The following is a 23267-nucleotide window of genomic DNA, read 5'->3' as shown; positions in this document are numbered from 1 at the left end:
TTTGTTTTTTTTGTTTTGGTTTGGTTTATTTTCCCCCAAGGAAAAAGGTACAAAGGGTATGTTCAGTATGGCTTGGTGCTCTGTGGTACAGCTGGGAGGAGAACTTCCCATGGAAGAATTACTTGGTTCATTTAAAAACTTTTAATATAAAATACTGTAATTTTGTTTTTCTTTTTTTAAGCTTCAAGAAATGACCTAAATTATGAGGGAAGTACAAAATTTCCCATGAAATCTCTCATTTACCAAAACAAAACCTAAGCCTTTTAGAACTGAAGCATTAGGCAGAGGACATGTCTCGCCTCTCCAGAGGTTTTGAAGTGCCCCCAACTCGGCAGCGAACCCGCTCCCCCGAGCGCCTGCAGCCGGTGGCCAGGTCATATCCTGACCTGAACTTGCAGCTTGGGGCCGGCTTTAATTGTCCAACTAATGGGTTCATCTCTGTGGAAATAAAAGGGTTCTCCCTGCACACAGCTGTGGGAGAGGAGAGGTTTGCTCCTGCGCCTGCTCCAGGGTCCCACCAGCTTTCCACTTTCAGAGAAACCCTGTGTCGTCCCAGGAGTGGAACCCGGTGCTCTCTTTCTTCGTGATTCTTCCCTGGCTTGTTTCTGAGGTTTTTTTTTCTTTTTAAAGAATGATTATGAATTGCCTGTGTCCTTTATAGTCTGCAAAAAATGTGGGTGCCCAACTGAGCACCCCCGTAGGTGAGGATGGAGCCGTTCCCCAGCTGCCCTCGTGGTGGGGCTGGCTGGTGTTTGCTCAGAGGTGCCCGTTGAGCAGAGGAAGAGGCTGTCGATTGATGGCCGTGTGTCTGTCCCTCGTTGCATGTCGGGATGCCAAGGTACCCCCATGCCTGCTCTTCCCTGGGCTGGAAATGGGGCTTCGGGTCCTTGCAACCACCTCCCCTTGAGCCTCGTCCCTGAAGGGCCGAGCACACGCTCGCTGCACACCAGCAACTCAATTAACCTAATTTTCCTTGGCAGAGGGCCAGCGCGGCGCCCAGCATCGGGGTGGCACTTCCCATCACTCGGAGGCCATTATTTTTCTTTTAATTCTTCCTCCTTTCTTTGCCTGACGCTTTTGCAGATAGCGGCGGGGGGAGGCCAGGGAGAAGCTGGGGTGCAGCAGCACGGCTTGAAAAGCCTGAACGAGTGCCTTAGAAAAGCATTTCCGACCTTTCCTTGCTTCTCTTCCTTTCTGGGTCTTGCTCTCACTCTGCAAACAAAAGGAGGAACAAGCGATTTGCTTATTGGAGGTGTGGGAAGGGTGAGGGGCAGCCGAACCCCACGAAAACGATGGCAGAAACCCAGCCTGCCGTGTCCAGAACCAATGTGAAATGCTACAAAGCGAACAAAATAGTTAAGTTTAATCATCCAGAAAGAATTTGGCTGCCTTCGCTATTTCAAAACACTGGAGCACGTATAGCTTTTGCCAGAAAGTAAACAAGACCAAATGCCGCCTTTTCCCTCTCCGTGCGGTTCCTCTTCAGCAGAGAGAAATTCAGATTTGCTGCACTCTTTAGCTCTTTTTTTTTTTTGATGGGAGCTGCAGCAGAGGAGGAATAAAATCGAAACGCAGAAGTCAGATTCTGCTGGATTTCCTCTCCTTTTCCTTCAAACCGCCTGTCCTTCAATCCTTGCTCTGTGCTGACGCTCGCTGGAGGCAGCAGGGCAGCACAGGCGCAGGGCGAGGAGGGATGGAGCCCGGGATGGCTGGGACCCCCTGCATCCCAGCTCTGGAGGCACCAGGCTGCCCTCACCTCCTCAAAGTCCTCTGTCCTTCGTGGGGGACCCTAGTGCTCGCGCCTGCCTTCGGGGAGGGTTTGATCAGCCTTTGCACGGCACCTTTGCGTGTTGCAGCCAGCTTTTGGGCTGTTTCTGTGATATTCACTTCACTTGCGGGTAGCGCCTGGGTGTTGATTGAGTGGAAGCACCACCCTCTTTTCCCCTGGAACAGTCCCAGATCCGTGGTTTGCTTGCCTTACCCCCAAGGTGATTGCTCTCGGTGGCATCCCTCCACTGGTCCTGGTCCCCAAACCCTCCCACGTTTCCATCGTTCCTGTTGATGAGCAGTCATATAAACAGTGGAGGTTTCTTGCCGAAGAGAATCTCCAGATGTCCGTAAAGCTAGAGCTCAACATAAACCAACAGATAAATATGGGAAGATGCCAAGGATGTTTGCATCGCAAATTGGCTAATTAGCCCAGGCTCTTCCCCCATGCGGAGGAGCGTCTCGGTGGGAGGCAGAGCCTCAGTGCTGTGCTTGCTCAGACCGTGGGGATGCTGGCACCCAGCAGCCCAAAAATATCCTGGGGACACCTATGTGGGCTGTGGCTCTCTGCACCAGCCCAGAGACAATTATTAGTTTCTGATTTGGAGCCTGCCACACCAAAACGTGCCATCGTTGGTCTCAACAGGGATGGACCTTGGGGTGTCCATACAGGGAAAGGTTTGCTGGGACCTCTGGGGTTTCCTACGCAATGTCCTCATCGCGTGTCTGAAAAGGAGCCGGTGCTTAGTGGATGTCCTGGGGGACACCTTCTCCATCAGCATAGCTTGCCTCTTCTTGGTAGCTTCCAACAGCAAATAGCTCATACTTAGTGCAGGTTGGAGGAATGTCGTGTAGGGTTCACCCCTAATTCCCACCCAGAAGAGAGCAGCGTCTCCATGGCAGACAGAGAAACCGCTGTCAAAATGGGCACGGGGCGAAGTCCATGACCTAAATTCTTTACTGATGAAGAACGACTGCACAGGCGCTTCTGTGATGACAGCAGCAGAAAATTTCCCCTCACACGTCCAAATGAAGCGGAAGCCAGATTTTGAACGAGGTGGTAATGAGTAGTATGGACACTGGGAAAGACAGAAAACGGTGCTGGCCGTGCATTAGTGGTGCAGAAACATGCATCCCACTAATGGAAGCAGGAATGGTTCACAGCGGCAAGTTTTACCCTATTTTTTGTTCCTCTGGGCTTAGAGGCTGTGGCTTTTGAGGCAGGAATGCCTGGATTTTCCTCTAGACATTTCAGATTTGTTCAGCTCAGCCCTGTCTGCTGTACTGGCTGCCGTGGGGTCAGCCGAGGCTTTCAGCACCGGAGCCTGAGCCCCGCAGACCAGCCAAGGGTGACCCGAGACCGGTCCCTGCACTTGCTTCCTCCGGGTTTCTCCCATAGGAGCCGACTGCTTATCTACGTATTTTTACAGGCTGATTTCATCCCATAGGAGAAATGTCCCTGTCTGCTACAGCGGAGCTGGCAAGCGCTGGGACTGCTTTGGCTCGACCTGGGTGCTGCTGGGGGCACAGTCACTGGTCCAGAAATAAAAAGGCAGTGCTTGCCGGGGGGCATTTCCCAACAGATCGTCCTGCTGCCTTCTGGAAAGCGTTTGCCAGGTTTATTGGGAGGTTTCTTTCCTGCCTCTTACCTACCCGTGAGGGGAAAAAAAAACCAACCTCAATTCTACTGAGTGTATGATAGACCTGATTTAAAGTTATGACAAAATATTTAGATTAAAAGGAATGGAATAACATTATTCTACCATTTTGCCCACACAGTGATTTCCTAGGTACACAGAGTAAATCACAGCATGCAGTCTGCTGGGAAAGTAATTTAAAAAAAAAAAAAAAAAAAACAAACCAAAAAACAACAAACCCTTGCAATTTGATTGTTAACTTTTTTTTTCCCTCAAAGCTGCTTGGGTCTAGAAACAGCTTCCTCCTGAAGAGGAGCTCTTCTCCTGCTCCAGCACCCTCCACGCTTGCTGTGCCCCAGGGTTTGCCCTTTGCCTGGCCGTGAGCTAAGGGAGAAGGGTTGTGGTTAGCAAGGTGACCCTGTGCTGGGGCGAGGGTGGGCTTGGTGCTGGGGGAAAGGGCTGTTTTGCCGTGCCCTGCGTGATTCAAATAGATGGTATTTGGCTTTTTGGTGGGCAGTGCCTCTAGCAATGGGGACACAGGAGATGTCATCCAGAGAGAGTGGGATGCCTAGACCTTCCGCTCTGGGATGCCTAGACCTAGCAGCAAGACCTGAAATACTTAAGAACAGATAAAGCATTGGGCTTTCCAGCCCTGTAGTCAAAGTGACTTTGAGGATGTGCCTTGCTAATCACTTTTTTTTTTCTTTTTTTCTTTTGCTTAGGGTATGCTGGTGGAAGGCCCACCTGGTCCCGAAGGCCCAGCAGTAAGTGGCACTTTGTCTACGCCTTGCAGCGAAGGATGCGCGCGGTGCTGGGTGTGCGGGGAGGGCTCCGCACACAGCTGTTCCCAGGCTCTATTGCTTCCATATGCCGCGCATGTGTACAGAGCGCTTCGGGGTCGATTTTCTGGTGCAAAAATAAACAGGAGGCTCTAATTCTTTTCCTGCTCGTTGTACAAATATGTTACAAATAATAACGCATTTTTCTTTAGTGGCTTATTTTTCTTCTGTCTTTTCTATGCTAGGGCCTTCCAGGACCTCCAGGACCAACTGGACCCGTGGGCTTAATGGGTGACCCTGGAGAGAGAGTGAGTACCCACATTTTTCTCCTCTTTGGCTGAAGCCTTGGCTTGTTTTGTGTGTGCAAAGTGGGGCTGTGGTGTATCACTGAAGCCCTAAAATACTGCTCATCCTGTAATAGCAACCTCCTCTGATTTAGCCCCAAAAGGAGCTTATGGTAGGGTACAGGGCAGACCTTTGCATCCAAGGGCAAAGGGTTGGGGAACAGCCACACTAGTCAAATGCATTAAGCGGTTTTCTTCAGATTAAAACCAAGAGTAAGGCTGACAAAGCCTCTGCTCTCTGTTTGCACCCTTTGGCACGTGGCCGCTTGTTCCGTTGCGGGAACTGGGCTGTGGCACTGGGAAAACAGGATAAGCAAACACACAAAATAGCTGTTAGCACAGTAAAATGAAGTTCAACAGCGATGCTGCGTCCTTGTTCCAGCTGGTGGTGTGAGTTCTGGTAGAGGGTTTGGGTCTTGCTTGGGTCCAAGATGGTGCCAGGGTCATGCCAGCACCCCTGCCGCGGGTCTTTCCTTACGCTCCTTTTGTGTCCCAGACTGCTCCGGGTGGGAAGGTGGCTCTCGTGCAGCACCTCGCCTTTTCTTTAGGTGGATTATTGGTCTCTACCAGCGAGCACTAGAGACTGATTTATGTGCTTTAGCAATGCGGTAACTTAGTTTTTGTGTGTTTGGTTTTCACGTTACTTTAAATCAGCTTTGTCCCTAGCAGCCGCTGCTTTGTAAACTGCTGCCTGCAGAAGCCTCCAGCTTCGGGGTGTCTCATCGAAGGCAGCTGCTCCCAAGCACTTCTGTGGACCGTGACCCCAGATCCCATAGTTTAGCACCACACTTCAACCAGAGTTGTATATTTATTTGTTATTGCTGAGTCCTCACCTGGGATCAGGAGAGACCTGTGTTTTGGGGGCTGCTGAACTCGAGCCTCGGGGTCAGTAAGTGGTGCACGAGCACCATTCGAGTGGCAATCCATGTGCATGGCAATGCCAAAAATTAAAACCCGCTCTCCTCGCTCCCCGGGCTGAGTCTCCGAATGACCCTTGTACCAATAACACTCCTCATTTGCTGTTGTTCACCCACAGTTCAAGCCTATTCCCCCTCCCTGGCAGAGGCAGACAGGCAAGTGGGTACCCGTGCACAGCTGCCTGGGCAGATGGGGACCAGGCACGTCGCTCCCAGCCCTGCACCCAGCGGGAATTTTGGCCTGACATCTAGTGGAAGATTCACCATAGCACAGACGGGCTCTGGCTTTGCACAGAGGCTGAGGTGGGATCAGCCTCAGCTGCCAGAGCAGCTCGGTTTGGGTTTGAAACTGGAGGAGTGCACGCAGTGCCCTTGAGCAATGCCGGTTTGAGGGATGGGGGCACCAAAATCGGGGCTGTGCTGGCAGGAGGAGAGCGGCTCCTGTCTCGATGCAGCCCGGCGGAGCGGTGTGCGGGGCTGCAGGCTGGTGCAGCAGCGGCACAGGGGAACATGTGTACCAGCAGCGGTCGTCTCGCGTGAGTAAATTCATTGATTTCAGCAGGTTTGCGTGAGCAAAACAAATGAAGCTTGGAGCTTGACACCGTTTCGGTGCCTTGGCGCGTCTAGATGTCGAGTGCAGTCAAATATGCTTTCAAAATAGCTTCTAGTGTACTGCTGTTTCATCTGGGGTACGGGGCTCCTAGCAGCCCTAATGCCAGCCTCCACCTGTGGCTCGATGTGGCCTGAGGCATCCCGACAGTCCGGTTAGCAAAAAGGGCAAAAAATGTGCCTACAGGTGGGTTTCTGAAGGCAGGCTTGGTTGGAGGTCTGTTTTTCCAAAGTTTCTCCTGGAAAGCGCAGGAGGGGAGGAGAGCAGCAGCGACACAGGAGATGTGCCGGAACGCACAACGTCCCGCTGCCGTCAGCACTGTCACAACGCAAAACACCTTTCCAAGGAAGGGAGTGCTTATCAGCAAATGCTTCCCTAACTGATCGCTGAGGCCCTGACCCTGTTTTTCTGGCAGATAAGGCAGCCCGCTACCCGCGGCAGGCTCGCGTGCACCGCAGCATCCTCCACCGATCCAACAGTTGGTTTCCCGATGGGGAACCGCATCCCGTTTGCCTCCTGGGTGCCCTCCTGGGAAGGATAAGCTGGGGGTGACCCAGGCTCTCTGTGTTTGTAGGGCTTCCTACTCTTCTGGCAGATTTGGGTTGAATTCTGCCCAGATAATGCGGGAAAAGCTGATGACCAGGTTCAAATGGGAAGGTCTGGATAGATAAGGGGTGTTGCGCTGTTCTGATATGCGTGTCAGCTAATTGCTGTGACTGCTGTTAAGGATTTGTGTTGTGGCCTTGCTTATCTCTCTTTTTTTTTTTTTTTTAAACTTACTTTTTTGTCTTAATTGAGTAACCTAAGACCCCGAAAGAATAGGAGGGAGAATTCGCTCCATTGCAGAGGATCAGAACAAGATCTCTGCTCTACCAAGGGTCTCACTTTAGCCTCGTTCTTAGTGCTGGAGCGATGCCAGAGGTTTGCCGTGGCTTTCTCTGCGGTCGCCGTCAGGTGTGCATCAAATCTTCTGGTTTCCATTTCTTCTTGCTCCCGGCCTGGTTGTAGGCACGGCAGCACCAGCTGAGGCACCTCGGGAAGTGACCAAGCGCGGTTGTACCCCGGGACGCAGGAAGGGCTGTATCAAAATATGAAACCGCCAGTTAGACAGAAAGGCTGAATATTTTTCCCTAAGCCCTTCCTGGCCTGGCTCTCTGCACGGGTTAAGCGCAGACTGAGCCACTGTACCTTAACTTGCAGAGGTGTTTTTTAAGCTGGTGTTTACCCCTCCCTTCTCCCCTCAGCTTTTAAAATCCAGCAGTGTTCCCTTTTCTGTCCTATGTACCCTTGAGCTGTTGTCCTTCCCTTGCCGTCATTCTTCTCCCACCCATCGAGGTGGTTCTCCATCCCACCTGCTCGTCAGCAATAAGCAAGAGATGGAAAACTGCCTCCTGCAGTTCAGTGCTTGTCCAAATTACCATCCCATCGGGTTGGATTTGGGACCCCCCGGGACCTGGCTGCCTTCCCCAGGGGCACTGGCAGGAGGGGTCGCGTTCCCAGCTTTCCCGCCCGCTGCAGGACAAAGCAACCAGCTGGCTCCAAACCTTCATTATTCACCTCCCAGCCTGATGACGCGCGTTGTAAAATACAGCCACTGAGAGAAATAAAATCATCACTGGCCTGCACTGGGAAGCATCTGCTGTGGTTTGAAGGTGTACTTGAGGAGACTACTTGGGTGTTGGGGCAATGACACTAACCTGGGCCCTGTTGTGGGTTTTTTTGGGGGGTTGGGTTGGTTTGTTTGTTTGTTTTTAATTAAGGCTCTTTGTTGCCTTGTTGGTCCCCAGGGACTTGGCTGGAGTCCACTGGCCTCTGCGCTCCCGCATCTGCCCTGGAGCATTGCTGTAAAGACCTCCACCTCATTTTACACTCCTGGTGTATTTATTGTTTTTTGATGGAACAGTAATAACGTTTCTTGTGGTTGTGACATGATTGAGAACGAGAGGCCCTGACTGTGCTCCATCGATCGGGTGCCTGCAAGCTCAGAAAGTCAATACGCAGCTGTGGGCTCAGCCCATGGCTGGGAGCCAGGGCCATTGCTCAGGGAGGCTGGATTAACCCTTGAGACACCCGGTCCTGGTTCCTCCTGCATGACTCCAGCAGAAGGACCAAGGGAGGGCTCTGCATCCTTGGGTGTCGGACTTTATAGAGGATGGGCAAGGTGGGCAAGGTCCCAGCAGTGGTTTGCATCTTGCAGTGGTCTAGGATTAGTCAAAAGAGCCGTGTGGCTTCATCAGGCTCTTGGTGGGTCTTCATCCTGCATGGGTCCTACATGTTGCCCAGCTTTCTCTTCTTCTCCCCTTGACGTGCTGCTTCTGCTCCAAAGAATTCAGTTGCCTGACAGGATGGATGCTGACCCTGGTGATGAGGGCGTCTGTATTTCTGCCATTTGTCCGGGCAGATGCAGACATTTGCTGGCCAGGCTCCTCTTGAACGGCCGTGCAAAGCGAATTGTCAGCAGACACACTGTCCCTGATGATGTTGCTCTACACCCCGAAATGAAAGGCGTAATTTGCATTCTAGCACAGACGGCACATCCTGCTTTTCTGAGTGTCCAGAACAGAATGTAATACAAAATATTGTGCATCGAGAAGTGATGAACTTGCAGAGCCAGGAACAGCAACTGTATTAAAATACTCCTGTTCAATTAGAGCAGCTCCTCTTTTAATTTGTTTATTATTAACCCTGCACATAGCTCATGAATTTACATGACACTTATATGTGTACAGTGAGGAACATTTTCTATGCCTGCATCTGATAGAAAGACTTTTTATTTGCAATCAGGCAGGTGCACTGAATTAATATACCAACAATATTCAGCTATGTTAATATTGGCCAACACTCATTTAGCTCTGTTTTATTCATCATGTCATTTTGTTCATTTATCCTAGTTATTTTACAACGCAAAGAAGAGCTTGCGTCACCGGCAAAGCTGCAGAGCAGCCTGTTTGTGGGAGGTTTCAGAGGACTCATCTGGGTGGAGGGTGGTTTAGGATGACTTAGGCAGGTTTGTTCGAGCAGTCGGGAGAAGAAGATATGGCGCTTAGGAGACCAGAGAGCTATTTCATGGGTACTCCAGACTGGAATGAAGAAAGTGGGAATATGTGCTCCTTTGAACGAGGTGAGCTGCAGCATGAGAGCAAACTGCAGCTCTGTCACCGACCCCGCTGTGTGTTTGGAGGTCTGGGGTGTCTGGGTGCTCTGGGCTGGACCGGCGTGCCGCTGGGGCAAGGCTGGTTGCAAAGCAATAGCTGTATCTTCCAAGACCGTACAGTCATCGCGTCCCAAAGGACTTAGTCCCCCTGAGGACAGTTTTGCATCTCAGTAGTGTAATAGGATCCCCAAAATCCTTACTGGGGTTCTGAAAGGCTTGATGTTTTCAGGGTGCCCTTTTTTCCATCAGATGGCAAGCGCTGCCTTACCTAGAAGACCCCAAGTACTGCGAGAAAGATCTTCTGTTGTGTAATTTTCTGACCAGGGCTGAACATGGCAGAAAAATAATCCTAGAGAGAGACACTTAAAGCAAATTTTGAGGCTTAATACTGTGGGCTGCTGGGCACCACTCTGTCTATCACTGTCTGCTACTCGAGGAGCCTGAGCACTAACGCACCGAGGTTTCAGTTTAAACATTCCCTTGAAATATTGCATTAGTGTTTGCACTTAGCCTGGCATTTTAGAGCACTGCACCAAATGAAAGTTGAAGTCCCTATCCCTGGCTGCTATATATCAGCAAATCTCTATTTACATAATGAGAGTGACACAGATTTACACCAACGGAGAGCCTGGCATGCTGCATTTCTTAAAGGCATTCATGAATTTAAATTTACAAAGTGCTTTATGGGTTTGATTTTCCTCCGTACCATTGGCCCCACTGCTCCACCCCACAAGGAAAAGACCTCACACACCCAACCTGAAACAAAAAGAGGCGTTTATGTATAAAAACATTGCATCAATGTTTGTCAGGCAGAGTACACACAGAGAGATAAACAAGCTCATTCCTGATCCATCATATGCAGGACCGGAGTTAAAGGAGGAGAGAGAGAGAGAGGGAAGAAAGTTTATTATATAAAATGAGTCTGGCCTAAATTATTTATTGTGCTTCTGCTCCAACAGATGGGACTGCCCTCTGCACCTCATCAGCGGAGTCAGGGACTCTGGTGTTGGCCAGACTAAGTAAACAGCATGAATGCAACATCATGAGCTTGTCTTGAAAAATGGATGGGCTCGTGTGTTATGCAGTCCCCCTTCGGCACTGAGGGAGCTGCTGGCTTTTTTTTTTTTTTTTTTTTTTTTTGCTGATAAATCACTGGCTGCAGTGCTGTCTGCTGCAGCGCTGGGAGCAGCGTTGTTATTCTAGGCCGGTTGCGGTGCAGACCTTGGCTCCTCGTCCCCAGCGCTGCTCTGCCCTGTAATTGTGGTGCAGGTCCAGCCGCAGCCCGGCCGGGGCGATGGGCAGGGTGGAGTAGCAGCTCTTCACCCCCACCCTGGTGCTGGGCTCTAATTTAGTGCTTGAAACTTTGGCTTCAATGTTTTGGGTTCCTTTTTAAGAGGGAGATGACAAGGGAAATCTTAAGTTGAACATGGCATAGAGGGAATGGAAGAAGGAACAGAGATGTGAGAGATGCAAAGAGGTGCACCAAGATCTTGCAGGATGACAGTGGGGCAAGGATAACACATCAAATGTTTTGGTTTGGTTGGTTGTTTTTTTTAAAATGTTCTGAATTTCAGGGACTTTGTTACCTATTTCTCTTTCCCCCTCCCTTTCCCACCTTTATCCACCTCCCTTTGCCTTGTGGGGCGAGTGTGCAACTTTCTGGGGCAAGGTCTGGCTCTTCTTTGTCCCCGTAGCGCATCCGTATATGTCTGTGATTTGTGGCAGGGTTTTATTTTTGCTTTTGTTTGGTGTCTGCACGGGCTGGAGGGCTTCAGGCAGGTTGAAGAGAGTGAGAACTAACATAGATGTTTGTTGCTTGCCCTTACAAGAGCTTTGGCTCCCCACAGATGGATTTATTGTTGGTGTTCACTAAATAGGAGAGCGTCCAAGTCCTCAAGCTTGAGCTGTTGGCCAGGCAGTCCTGTCTGTCTTGCCATGAAATGAGCACCAGGGCTCCTCTTGGCCTCACTGGGACGTGATCAAGCCACTCTTGCCTTTGGCTCCTTAAGCTGGTGTGAAAATTGCAATTAGGCATGCACATTGAGTAGTTGGATGTCATCCTCATTTGCATGTAGGATTGCTGGATGGATGCGTGAATTTGGGTTAACTTAAACTTTTTGCCAAGTACACAGTTGGGAATACAAATAATTTATGGGCTGTCTTAGGAAAATTGGCCATATTTGATTATTTATAGCTTCATCAATAGATCTTTTACTGCATGCTCGTTTCTTTAGTACAAGTTAAAGATACTCAACTGATGTTAATCAGCGCAGCTCCATTGAGATCCTTAGAGTTTTGCTGATTTACAGCCACTGACAAGATCACTCCCTTGTAGATGGAAGTAGCCTCATAGGACTGAAAAAAAAAAAGACAGAAGAAAGAAAAATGGAATGACCCAGATGACTGAACATGTACAGAAATGTATTTTTCTTTCCACATTTCTATCTCACGGACCTGAGTTATGAATTTTCATATACTTTTTTAATAGGTTTTAACAGACCTAACTAAACATTGATTCCATTAACTTGGAACATTGCAGAGACTTTTATTGCTTGCTTGAAAATTGCATATGGCAGACCCTGGAAATATGAGGGTCAGGATGTAAGAAGAGGGAATTACTAAGAAAAATTGTGCATGCTTACAGATGTGCTTCCACAAAATTTGCCATAGTATTGGGATGCCTACATGCTCAATGCCTGTCTGTCAAGATAGGGAGCCTTTTATATCGTGATATACGCCTTTACGGCCACGACTACTTATGTATGGACATGACTAAAATGATGCTATAGAAGTTTATTTTTATTTCTTCTTTTTGTAGGGACCACCTGGTCGCCCAGGTCTTCCAGGAGCAGATGGTTTACCAGGACCACCAGGGACAATGCTTATGTTGCCTGTAAGTACAAGCATAACTAAAAAAGCATTTAAATGAGTTGGGCTTCTTGGCTTTGCTACTGCTTGGTGCCTGTTTTTGCAGAAATCTCCCATCTCTTTTACACCAAGGACACGTTTTCTGTGGTATAAAAGATGGATCTGGATAGTTCCCCTTGTAAATTTACTTTTTGCAAAGCACTGTAATTTCTTCACTGGTCAAAAGCACAGGGCAGGTAGGTTAAAATTTCCAGAAGTGATGAATTAAGCTTAAGTGTTTCTGACTGGGCATGGTGTTGGAGAGTGAAAGTCATGAAGAAGCAACTGAAGACACCTCCAAGGGCCCAATTTCCAGGCAGAACCCTCCCTCCTACAGTGAGGAACCTCTAACAGCTCTTCAAAGCAGGTGCCAAAATTGTAAGCACCTGAGTGAACCCATTTCTTTTGATGACCAGTGGTTAATTTGCATTGGTTTTTGTTTTTGTTTGTTTGTTGGGGGGGGGGGATGTTTGGGTTTTTTTGGGTTGTTTTTTTTTTTCCCTACATGAAGCTAGCAAGTACCAAGTCAGCCGTCTTGGTCCTGGGATCCTAAAAGGAATGGTTATATTTTGTGTCTGCTTTGATGTGAGAAAACCCTAAGGAAACCAGCTGCTGAAAATAAGTGGTTAGGTACCAAAGGGAAAGAGTCTTTAGTGAAAAACCGCAGCGCTCTTGTACAGGCTCCAGATGGTAGGGTGATACTTGTGTAGGTTCCTGGCAGGGTGCCTAGGACAGCCTGGGCCAAGTGCTCAACATGGAGCTTAGCTGGCCATTACAATACATTTGTTGGCCCCTACAGTAACCAACCGTAGGCCTATAAATTGCATCTCTTTGAATCTGCTGGCCAAGTTCGTGTGGTCGTATACCTAGCGCCAACCAAGCGAAATGCAGAGGTGAAATGGAGGTGAAAGAGCCGTCCAAGTAGGTTCTGCAGCCTGGAGAGTCCTTCTTGCAAACCCCAAACGCACATGCAGTTAAGGCAGGAGAAGACTGCGCGTCCTGGAAAGTGGGCTTGTAGCTGTTAGGGGTGGAAGAGGCAGAAGAAAACATTAAACTTCTTCCCTTCCAAGTCTGGCAAAATAAAACATTAATGCTTGGGTTTTTTTAAATCCTTTGTGTGCTGAAGGATCCTGGCTTGAACAATAGGCTGAACTCCGTTCTTTGAAGCACACTGACACGCTTGAGAAATACAGCCTTTGTCCCGGGGCAAACAGGCAGCTACAGCCAAATAACCTGATGGAACCCCATCTCTGGGGGTCTCCTGGCCAACAGCATCCGCCTGGGGAATATCAGCCCTGTGAGACCTTTGCATTTAGTTCTGAACGGTGGTGTGAGGTCCCTACAGTTCAGAGCCCGCAGTCCCTCTCGCTGTGCGTTACTTTGAGCTGGCAGAATTTGCTGTGCGGGTCCGGACGTGGGAAACGGTCGGTTTGTGCCTGTGAGCTGGGAGTGCGATGGGTAATAGGATGGTCTGGAAGGACAGTGATGGGGTTGGGTCAGTCATGCTGAAGGGAGTTGTTTAGGAGTCAAGCTAGCGTTGAGGGTGGACGACAGCAACCCTGTGACCTGCTGTCTCCATCTTGTTCCCATCAGTTCCGCTTTAGTGGAGGAGGAGATGCTGGCTCTAAAGGACCTCTCGTTTCAGCCCAGGAAGCCCAAGCCCAAGCCATCCTGCAGCAGGCCAGGGTAAGTGAAGGGTGGAGGGGATGTCTCTTGCAGCAGGTGCCCGAGGAAGCGGAGGAGGACCAGAATAAATGTGTCGGAGGAGATGTCTTCATACTTGCACCATCCACGGTGCTGGTGGTGCTAACAGCCTCTCATCTGAGATGGAATTGCTTGCGTGGCTTGAGGTGATGACATCTAGATGACTTGGCCTTATACTAATGGCCAGCAATAGGCCAGGCCCTAGAAACCTGGTTTTAAATTGCCTACGGACCTTGGACCAGGCCTTCTGCTGGTGCCAGTAGACATAGACCTGTTGGCTTCAGTAGTGTTTGCTGTTTATGCTGACAGTTTTGAGAGTCTATATGAACAGTTGTGGCTATAGGGGTTTTATTTCTTTCTTTCTCCCCCCCCTTCCCCCAGTAAATTATAATAATTAAACATGTGTCACAGATATAAGCTGTAAGCTGTTCCCAGCTCCATGAATCTCAACAGGCAGACTGCAGTTTTCTTTAATGTATTTATTTGGAAATACACCATGACTACCCATGCAACCTTTTTTTCCTTGAATGACCTTATTGATTGATGATCAAATAATCCCTGGCAGTGTTTATTATGTAGGCTTGTTTCACCAGCAGTGAAACAAGATCGGCCGTGCACGTTCCCAGTACAACTCCTGTTCCCTGCCTAGATGAGTACCTTAGCGTGTAAGACTTCATACTCATCTGTTCAAAATAAAACTTAATTTCTAGCCAGTACAGCTTTGAAATTTTTCTTCCATGAGTGCTTGTGTGAAGTTACATTTGATCTTTGACATGTTAAAGCAGAGATGCAAGAGGCACAATTACAGCAGAAGGGAACATGTGGGGACCCCACAAGTGCCCTCCTGTTGTGTTTGCCCTGATCTTGCCCAGGAGGGACCAAATTCTGGCTGTAAGCACACCCTTGCAGTAAAGGGGAAAATATACGATAGTTTAGGGAGGCGGTTTGCAACGGGACACAGCTTTGGGGGCATTGCTCCTCTCCCTGCCACATGCAGTCATCCGGGGACAGAGCTTAGGTGTGCTCCTCAGGTCCAAAGCCCACATCTGTCTGCAGCTGGGATGCGTGGCTCGGACGTAGCCGGTCTGTTATTCAGACCTATTCTCGGTCGCTTTAGCACAGACTCTTTGGGCTGGTCTGCTGAAATAGGCTAAAAAGCAATTTCTTTCACCCTTGAACGAAATAAAGTCCATTGGGGTCTCCACCCAGCTGGGTGGCACGTGCCCCTTTTAGGTTTATGACGAAGGTTTTGGCTTAGCTGGGGCTATTCTAGTTTCCATCCAACTCCCCTTTTACAAAGGAGTTTGATTTCATACATATTCAGGTAGAGTACAGGGCCCTGATACCACCAGCCACGGCATTTTCCTGTCCATTAACCTTGCTCTGAGAATAATACTGGTGGATTATGTTTTTGGTGTTACCTTGTCAGTCTTAATTTCAAAGCTGCCTGCAGTTTTTCCATCAGCATTTTATTTTGCTGGGAAATAGGAGTTTTGACCAGATGAACATTTCATGAGAAGCATCTGCTTTCTCAGACTCTCTGGTTTTGGGTTTGTTTTTTTTTTTTTTGTGCCTGTTGAAAATCGTGACTGTTATGAAAAAACAAAGAACCTCCCTCCCCTCACTCAAAGTCCCTTTTCTCTGTTTTTTAAATTTTCAGGTTTGGGGAAAAATTTAAAAAACTACAAATCCTGGGTGACTTTTGGGCTGTGGATGAAAAGTTGAATATTTCCATAAAGGAAAAAATCAATTTCTTGGTTAACTTCAACCTATTGTCTGACAATTTTAGCTGAAAACCCTGATACCAAAGCAGAAAGAGAAATAAATTACTTTTTTTTGGTGGGGAAGTTACAGGATATGGCAGGAACGGAAAAGGAGTCCTGCAAGGGGGAAGATATCTTCTTTCCTTTTTGGGGGGTTTGTTTTTCTTGTTATAATTGTTGTTAAATGCATTATTAGGTTGATTTATTCCCTTAAAATTTGGCTTTCATTAGACACCGAACATTGTCCCAGCCAGCAGTGTTTCAGGGCATCTCCCTTTTAATGGGATGTTGTAAAAAGATGCCATGTAATCTAGCATTTGTGCAATATTTATGCCATTCCAAGTGCAATCACGGGTAGATTTTAATTACTGGAGTACACAGATAATTACAACTCTTTTTAAAGTGTTGAATTGTCACGAGGGAACAAATTGTCCGAGTGATATTTTAAAGTGTGGACCAGTTCCATTACCCACCATGGAAATTACTGACTTGATGCACGGTTACATGACTCCTTAATTATTGAGCTAAAAGCCCCCTGTTGCAAATAGAATTGTCATTCTGTTTGCAGGATATTAAATAGTAACCAAAAAAAAGGAAAAAATTCCTCCGAAATTGAACTCCTAGGATCATAAAGAAAAAAATCCTCTTAAAGTGAACTGGGATCAGAAATATGTGTGAACAAACCCCTATAGCCTGGCCAGGCAAAGTTTTGATGTTTACCTTCAATAATTTGTGGCCAAAAGCGTCCCTTTTATTGTGTCTGTACGTGATGATGGAAGAGGGGATCTGACCTGCAGAGGCAAATTCTCATCTGGTTTAAATGCAGGTACCTCCTCGCCCCTCCACCTGCCCTGGTCGGGGCCAGGGTGTGTCTATACGCATCTCTGCAGGGGTTCTGTACCTCACGTGCACGGTGCAGAGCGGGTGTACGGGGGGAGGATGCCTACAGGCAGACGGGGGTGTAGGTCCATGTGTCCTCTCAGCAGACCCATGCACCGTCCGCCCATTTGTGGAGGCAGAAAGGAGTCGGTGGGGCAGCAGGTTGGACGTTCTTGGGTAAATTCACTGAGGGTATGGACATTGCTCCAAGGATTCGTGGTTCTCGGGGTGTGGAGAGAACGTGTGGCTGGTGGTGCGATGGTGGCTTTGTCCTGTCCCATTGCAGCAATGAAGCAGAGACACCAACTGAGCGACGTTTCTCTTTCTGTTGCAGCTGGCGCTGAGAGGACCAGCGGGTCCAATGGGTCTGACGGGGCGGCCGGGCCCCATGGTAAGTGAAGGCAAGGACGGAGCAGACCCAGCTGGTGCCGGCTCCGTGGATGCTCTGGGTTACCTGCATGAATGGCTCTTTCTTAACATGTTATGAATCTTCCCTCCGGCTCTGTTGTGGAAAAATGTAATAAATCATGTTCTCTGTCCAAAGGGACCCCCGGGCAGCGGAGGACTAAAGGGGGAAGCTGGAGAAATGGGACCTCAGGTGGGTACGGGCAGATTGGGTTACTGGGGGGATCTGGGGGAAACGAAGGCGTGGAACAGCCAGTCCTGCTTTAGAGGCTGTTGTGAAGGAGCGATTCAGTAACCCAATGCCAGCTGAAAGTAGGAAGGTGTGGGAACATCTGTTTTGCCTATAAATGTCCCTTCAAGTGTCCAAATGCAGACTTGAGATGTAATTTTAAGCCAACAGTGTAAAATTCTGCAGGTGGTAGTCCTTTCCTGCAAAGACATCCGCAGAGGAGTCCTGTAAATACAAGATAGGTTGGAGTGTGGGGAGTTCGCTAATGCTCAGGAAATTGTTCTTCCAAGCCGTAAATCCTGCATTAAGGGAAAGTTCCCATTTTCTAATGGTGGGGGAAGTGATTTGTCTCCACCACGTAGAGCTGCTTGCAGGGCAAAAGCTTCCTTGTGGATAAACACGTGCAATTCCTGTCCAGAGATGCTCAGTCCTGAGCCTTTCCTGTGTATTTTGAACCACGGGCTCTGCTCGAGGGGTTCACGTCCCATTTTTTGTAGCCCTGGTGACCCTGACAGCCCCAGCAGTGCCTGATCTGCGATGCCAGCAGGCGCTGGGTCCGTCTGTCGTGCCTTTGGGTGATGGCGTTTCTTCCTCTCTGCTTGATGCTTTGCAGGGTCCACGAGGCATCCAGGGTCCTCCCGGTCCGGCAGGAAAACCAGGCCGCAGGGTGAGTGTCCCGGGAGCTGCGCTGACGACCTCATTAACTACAGTTTCTGCTATAAATTGTTTCTGCTGCCAAACAGTTTCTGAGCACCAAGAACATTGCACAAGAGCAGGCCAGCGGCCAGCCGGTGGCTTGTCCAGGACCTCTCCGTCCATCTGGGCAGACACAAATGAGGATGAGAGTTAAAAGCTGGGTGGTGTGGGTAGAACTGCAAGTCCACACTTCCCACTTTTTTGTCTTTTTTTTTTTTTTTTTTTTTTTTGGGTGCTCTGCGGCATTGAGGTTGTAGCTGCATAAATGCTCTGGGCTGGTTTGGACAGTCCCCAAGCCTTGGTAGTGTGCGAGGAGGATCCAGTCCCCAGAGGGTTTCTGGAGTTGGTATAAATCGTGCTCGCTTGCTCTGTCGACATCCCCGATGCTGATTTTTATTTTACTCCATCCTCTGGCTCGCTGTGATTCAGCTTGCCAGAAGATGAAACAAGAAAGTCTTGTGTGTGACCCACTTCTGGTTTTCTTAAAAAAAAAAAAAAATCTCATTTCAATTTGCAGACATCGTCATTAGCATATCTTAAAATGTGCTGGAAGATAATTATTTCAAATTAAAATCAATGACCATGCCCCAGCATCCCATGTAGTGAAGCAGCTTCGCTGCCATTTGTCTCACACTCCTCATTAGCACCAGGCTGAGCCCGGGATGCTGCTTCAAAAACAGACCAGCATTTTTTCCATCGCCAAGGGAAGCTGCTCCCCAGCCAGCGAGCTCCGACTTAAATAGAACTTCACTCGGCCGCAGACCAAAGAGCAGATGTCCCTGCGGTCCTGCCTTACCCTCTGTATTTGACTTTGCTTTTCTCTGTTGCAGGGACGAGCTGGCAGCGACGGTGCTCGGGGAATGCCAGGCCAGACAGGACCAAAGGTAGTGCCACGTATTTATGTGCTTTTGGAATCTGCATCTGCTTTTTAACAAGCGTGAACTGAGGGACCCTTGGCAGAAGGAACTCACCTTGCTTGGAGGAGGCTGTTGAAATGGTCCAGCCACTCCTGTGAAGTCATGGGCTCCATGTTTGAGAGAGAGAAGTTATACACCTAGAAGGCAGAATAACAATCTTTCCCTTTCCCTTTCCCTTTCCCTTTCCCTTTCCCTTTCCCTTTCCCTTTCCCTCTCCTCTCCTCTCCTCTCCTCTCCTCTCCTCTCCTCTCCTCTCCTCTCCTCTCCTCTCCTCTCTTCTCTTCTCTTCTCTTCTCTTCTCTTCTCTTCTCTTCTCTTCTCTTCTCTTCTCTTCTCTTCTCTTCTCTTTTCTTCTCTTTTCTTCTCTTTTCTTTTCATGCAACTTTTTTAAATTACTGGATCCTCTTAAGAATGAAATATGCTCCCTTGGCTGCAGTTGTAGAACAAATACTTTGGAATCCCAATTATGAAAAACAAACATGAATGAACAGTTGGAAAAGTCCTAAAATATAACTACCAAAAAAATACCTATTAACTGGGTGAGGAAATGTAGAAGGCGTGGTGAGGAATTTTAATGCCCTGTATTTTTATTTGAGACAAAATCCTTTCATTCAGCTGTGATCTGCTGGTATTATCAAGCAAGAGAGAAGCTGTTCCACTAAAATTGAATGCAGAGAAAGTTTGCTCAGGGAATCATGTATTAGAAGGTTTAAGTACTTTATTATGTAGATACTTAAGGCTGGAATAGATGGGGGGTTTTGATACAGAGACAGGAGACTGCAAATCATTTACCCAGTAAAGTGCTTTAATGAGTGTCGACTGCCCTCAAAGGAGTGCATGCCAGGGAAGAAGGGAAAACAGAACAATGAGCAGCGCTGGAAGGGAGAAGGAAATTTGCTGTGAGCAGAGACAGAGCGATGCTCTAGGACCTGCCAAAGGAAAGAGCTGTTGGTTACCCTGGGTGCGCCTTGGCCAGCCCGAGCTGTCCTTCGATCTGCTCAGGTGTAATCGACTTTCCTTGCTAATAGGTAAAGGATTTGTGGAAGGGAGGAGCTGGTACTATTTTTGCATACCATTAGTATGTGAAAATACAAATGGCTTCATCTCTTTACAGAGAAAAAGGGACTTTTCTATCTACCGGGTGGTGCTCGCTGCCTTCTGCCCTGGGCATTAGGAGGTGGTGTCACCAGCAATTTGCAAACGCCCCTGTGTCTTCTGTCTTTTCGAAAGAGTTGAGGCTTTCAGGAAAAGGCTGTCTCTGTGCATTCCTGTCCCCTTTTCCCCCCAGAACACAGGAGACTAGAACAGGGCACAAGTTTGGAGAGAAACCCTACTGCGGCTTGCCATGGTTCACCATGAGCTTTCCACATACCAACCCGGAGGACCTGCGTGGGCACGGGGGAAAGCTGCGGGAAGGCAAGCTCCTGCTGCCTGCCTGCTCTAGGAGTAATGGGGTTTTACTTTTTCTTCCTCACACTTGAATTCCTCAGCGTTGCCCATTTCCTTTGGGAGCATCCACGGACCTGGGCAGGGGACGTGAGGAGCACACTTAGGGGACGTTCACGTGGTCATTTGCAGGCAGATGTTGGCAAGCGCTGCCTGCGCTCTGCCAGCGTGAGGTTGCATGACTTTCTCAACACAGTACCAAGCACAAATGAACACACACGGTCTTTTAGCACAGCTCGTTATTTTAGGCTTGGCATCACGCTCCCCAGAAGGATGCCCAAAGCCCTCTTTGGCCAGAGGTGCGTTTACAGCAGTAGGCAGTAGCAGGAGCTACTGGACATGTGTAAGAAGAGAGGTATGCTGGGAGCCATCCTTGCCTTGGTTTGCCTTCCCAGTATCAGTAGTTTGGGGCTATATATCCCCTATACGTCCCCGGTCTCACAGCTGGCTTTGTGCCTGCTCAGGCTGGGGTCAGGCAGAGCAGGCTGCTCTTTGCAGGGTACCATGGAGATGCCCCTTTTGCAATACCTTAAGCATCCATGTGAAGTCACCAAATTTACCAGCTGATGACATTCCTTTTTAGGTCAAAACAGATCTGTCTTCTGACCTTGACTTCATTAAGACAGTTTCCAGAATTTATTTGTATATGTATTTATTTCCTTGGAGTGTCCAGAAGGGTTAAAAGGATGGATGGGATGGATTGCAGTAAAGCGCAGGGTGGTGTTTGGGGACCTGTTGGCAGGCGTGAGAATACCAGTGTCCAGTTTGCTCACCAGTGGATTGTTGTTTGTAATTCCATGGAATTAAAAATAAATAAATAATTGGACTAGAAGAACCTGTCCAGAAGGGAGATGCTTCAGATCATGGAGAAGTCACCCAGAGAAGCTCTGAAATCCACATGGAAAACCATTTAAAACTGTAGGTGCTGGGGGAAGAGAGAGGGAGGTAAAATGACTTTGAGGTTTTTTCTTTTTTTAATCTCTAACTTTGAAATCGTTACTGGTCTGATGGGAGGTGAAAGCTGAATGTCTGAGGGAGAAAATCGATCCCTCCTTGACACAGAAAGGAAACAAATTGGAAAGATACTCAACAGCAGGTGGAAAAGTGTACTAAACTGGTTTTTCTTTTAGGGTGACCGAGGGTTTGATGGCTTGGCTGGTTTGCCTGGTGAGAAGGGAAATCGAGTAAGTTATCTTCTACTTGTCTTCTGGCCACGGTCTGTGATGAAGCCTTGGCAGGAGGAGGTGGCTGGGAGGTGCTGGGAGGAGGGCAGCTATTGCTGGGGACAAGCCACAGTGGTGCGATTAGGAGAGGATGAGAGTGTCCCGTAAGAGCGTGCGGGATGCCGCAGCATCCCTCCCAGGCACGGCATTCACATCCTGGGAAGCTGCAGGATCCTTCTGGGACTGCTTGAAATTGGAAAGGTGGAAAAAAAAATGCCTTAATAAGATGCAGACTAAAAAATAAAGCAAGAAGCAAAACCTGCTTTTAGACAGTGCAGTTATGGATGGAAATTGCCAAAAATTATAATAGGATTCTTCTCTTTGCTTTATAACTAAACAATGGGGAGAAAATGTAGGAAGCTGGTTATTTTGTCAGGCTGTTCGTGCCTCCCCTCCCTCGAGAGTGCAGCCATTGCTTTATAAAGCAAGAGAGTGTTTGAACAGCGGAGATTGCATCGTGATTACAAGCTACACAGAAAAGGGAAGACGGTGCCTGAGAGAGACGCTTAATCAGCCAGAAATGGAATAGCATGCCTTGGGTAAAGCAATAACTGCGTGCAGAGCCCGAGTTCCTCTCCTGAAGGAGCTACAGCGCCTACTTGGTTCCCAGGCCCCTGCTGAAGTGGCACCAGTAAATCCCGTGAGCTCTAGCCCCTGGAGGACGTTCGTCTGTCGGTGCTGGAGCCCACGCGTGGCCCTGAGCAGGCAGAGAAGGGCTGCTGCTTCAGAGAGCACAGGGAGACAGGGACCGTGAGGGTATGAGTACCTTCAGCACATGGTGCAGACAGAAAAGTCAAGCCTGTTGCTTGGTTTCTCAATGTTACCCAATGTCTTCTATTGCCAGAGTGTCTCTGCCTTCTCTAAAGCTTTTCTGTTGTTTCTTTATAGGGTGAGCCAGGCCCCCACGGACCCCCAGGGGCACCCGGAGAGGATGGGGAGAGGGTAAGTCTATCTCTGGATTCGGCAGGCCTTTGAATTCATAACTAGCTCCTGTAAACAAGAAGCAGATGCGATATCAGCCCGAGACGTGGCAAGAGCAGCCAGCACCGGCATGTCATCTGCTGCCTGCCGGCAGCGGCAGCAGCCCGTCCGTGTGTCCTGGGGATGCTGCGGGTGGCCATGGCGAGAGGGAAGCAGAGCCAAGGGGGTGGGAGTAAAAGTGAAAAGAAGAATTTGTTTTTAACAATATGGTCAGAAAACTCAGGTTTTGTTAAAAGAAAAAAAAAAATAACACAAGAAAAACGTTCATCCTCTAGGTGTGCAAACTATCGCTTCTGATTTTCTAAGATCCAGCAAATTGCAGCAGGACTTGGGGAACAGAAATTCCAGACAGATGTGGGAATCAAAGATTAAATTGTTCACATCTCCTTCCACACTGTTTAGTCAATAGTTGAAGGCCTTTAGCAAAGCTCAGACTAAGTGATTACAGGTCTAGAAGGGCTGGTTTAAGAGGAGAGATTGAAAATGCTTGAATCTGTGGCTGTGAGGAGCGTGTGGTTTAATCGGAGGAGCGAGTATGGATTTCCCAGGCTCTAATCCCCTTCCACGATGTTTTCTTTCCACCTTTGGCTATTTCTTTCCTCTGTAAAGCACAGATAATAACACCTTCCTCACCACGAGGTTGTGAGGATTAATTAGTTGGGGCTGTAAAGTGCTTTGAAGTTGAAAAGACCAAACCTGTGTCTTGTGGGGGAAGAATGAGTGTCTGGAGAACTTTAATCCTAAAGAGAAAAAGAAACCATTCGAGGTGTGTGGGGAGAGAAGCTCGGAGGGCATATCTGGGAAGAGGAGCATGAATTTTATCAGCAGAAGAGGAGGGTTTACAAGGACTGGCTGCTGGGATTGATTTCCTAAGACAAAGCCTCAGGTTTTAAGTGATTTAAAAGCAAC

The 23267-nt window shown here is 48.5% G+C and overlaps 1 protein-coding gene across 2 annotated transcripts in view; it reads left to right on the top strand.

The window, feature by feature from the left end:
• The window catches only part of COL5A1 (collagen type V alpha 1 chain), a 162812-nt gene that overhangs the window by 81687 nt on the left and 57858 nt on the right, over positions 1 to 23267 (top strand). For both annotated transcript variants that reach the window (XM_072882942.1, XM_072882941.1), the window contains exons 10-19: positions 4127 to 4168; positions 4429 to 4491; positions 12027 to 12101; positions 13709 to 13801; positions 16796 to 16852; positions 17006 to 17059; positions 17709 to 17762; positions 18622 to 18675; positions 21285 to 21338; positions 22266 to 22319. In XM_072882942.1, the coding sequence (XP_072739043.1) occupies positions 4127 to 4168; positions 4429 to 4491; positions 12027 to 12101; positions 13709 to 13801; positions 16796 to 16852; positions 17006 to 17059; positions 17709 to 17762; positions 18622 to 18675; positions 21285 to 21338; positions 22266 to 22319 (600 nt within the window). The remainder of the gene's footprint in view (positions 1 to 4126; positions 4169 to 4428; positions 4492 to 12026; positions 12102 to 13708; positions 13802 to 16795; positions 16853 to 17005; positions 17060 to 17708; positions 17763 to 18621; positions 18676 to 21284; positions 21339 to 22265; positions 22320 to 23267) is intronic.

The sequence above is a fragment of the Ciconia boyciana genome, chromosome 18 (assembly GCF_034638445.1).
Source record: "Ciconia boyciana chromosome 18, ASM3463844v1, whole genome shotgun sequence".
Lineage (NCBI taxonomy): Eukaryota > Metazoa > Chordata > Aves > Ciconiiformes > Ciconiidae > Ciconia > Ciconia boyciana.
The sequence above is the reverse complement of the archived record's forward strand: the minus strand, read 5'-3'. Positions and strand labels throughout refer to the sequence as shown.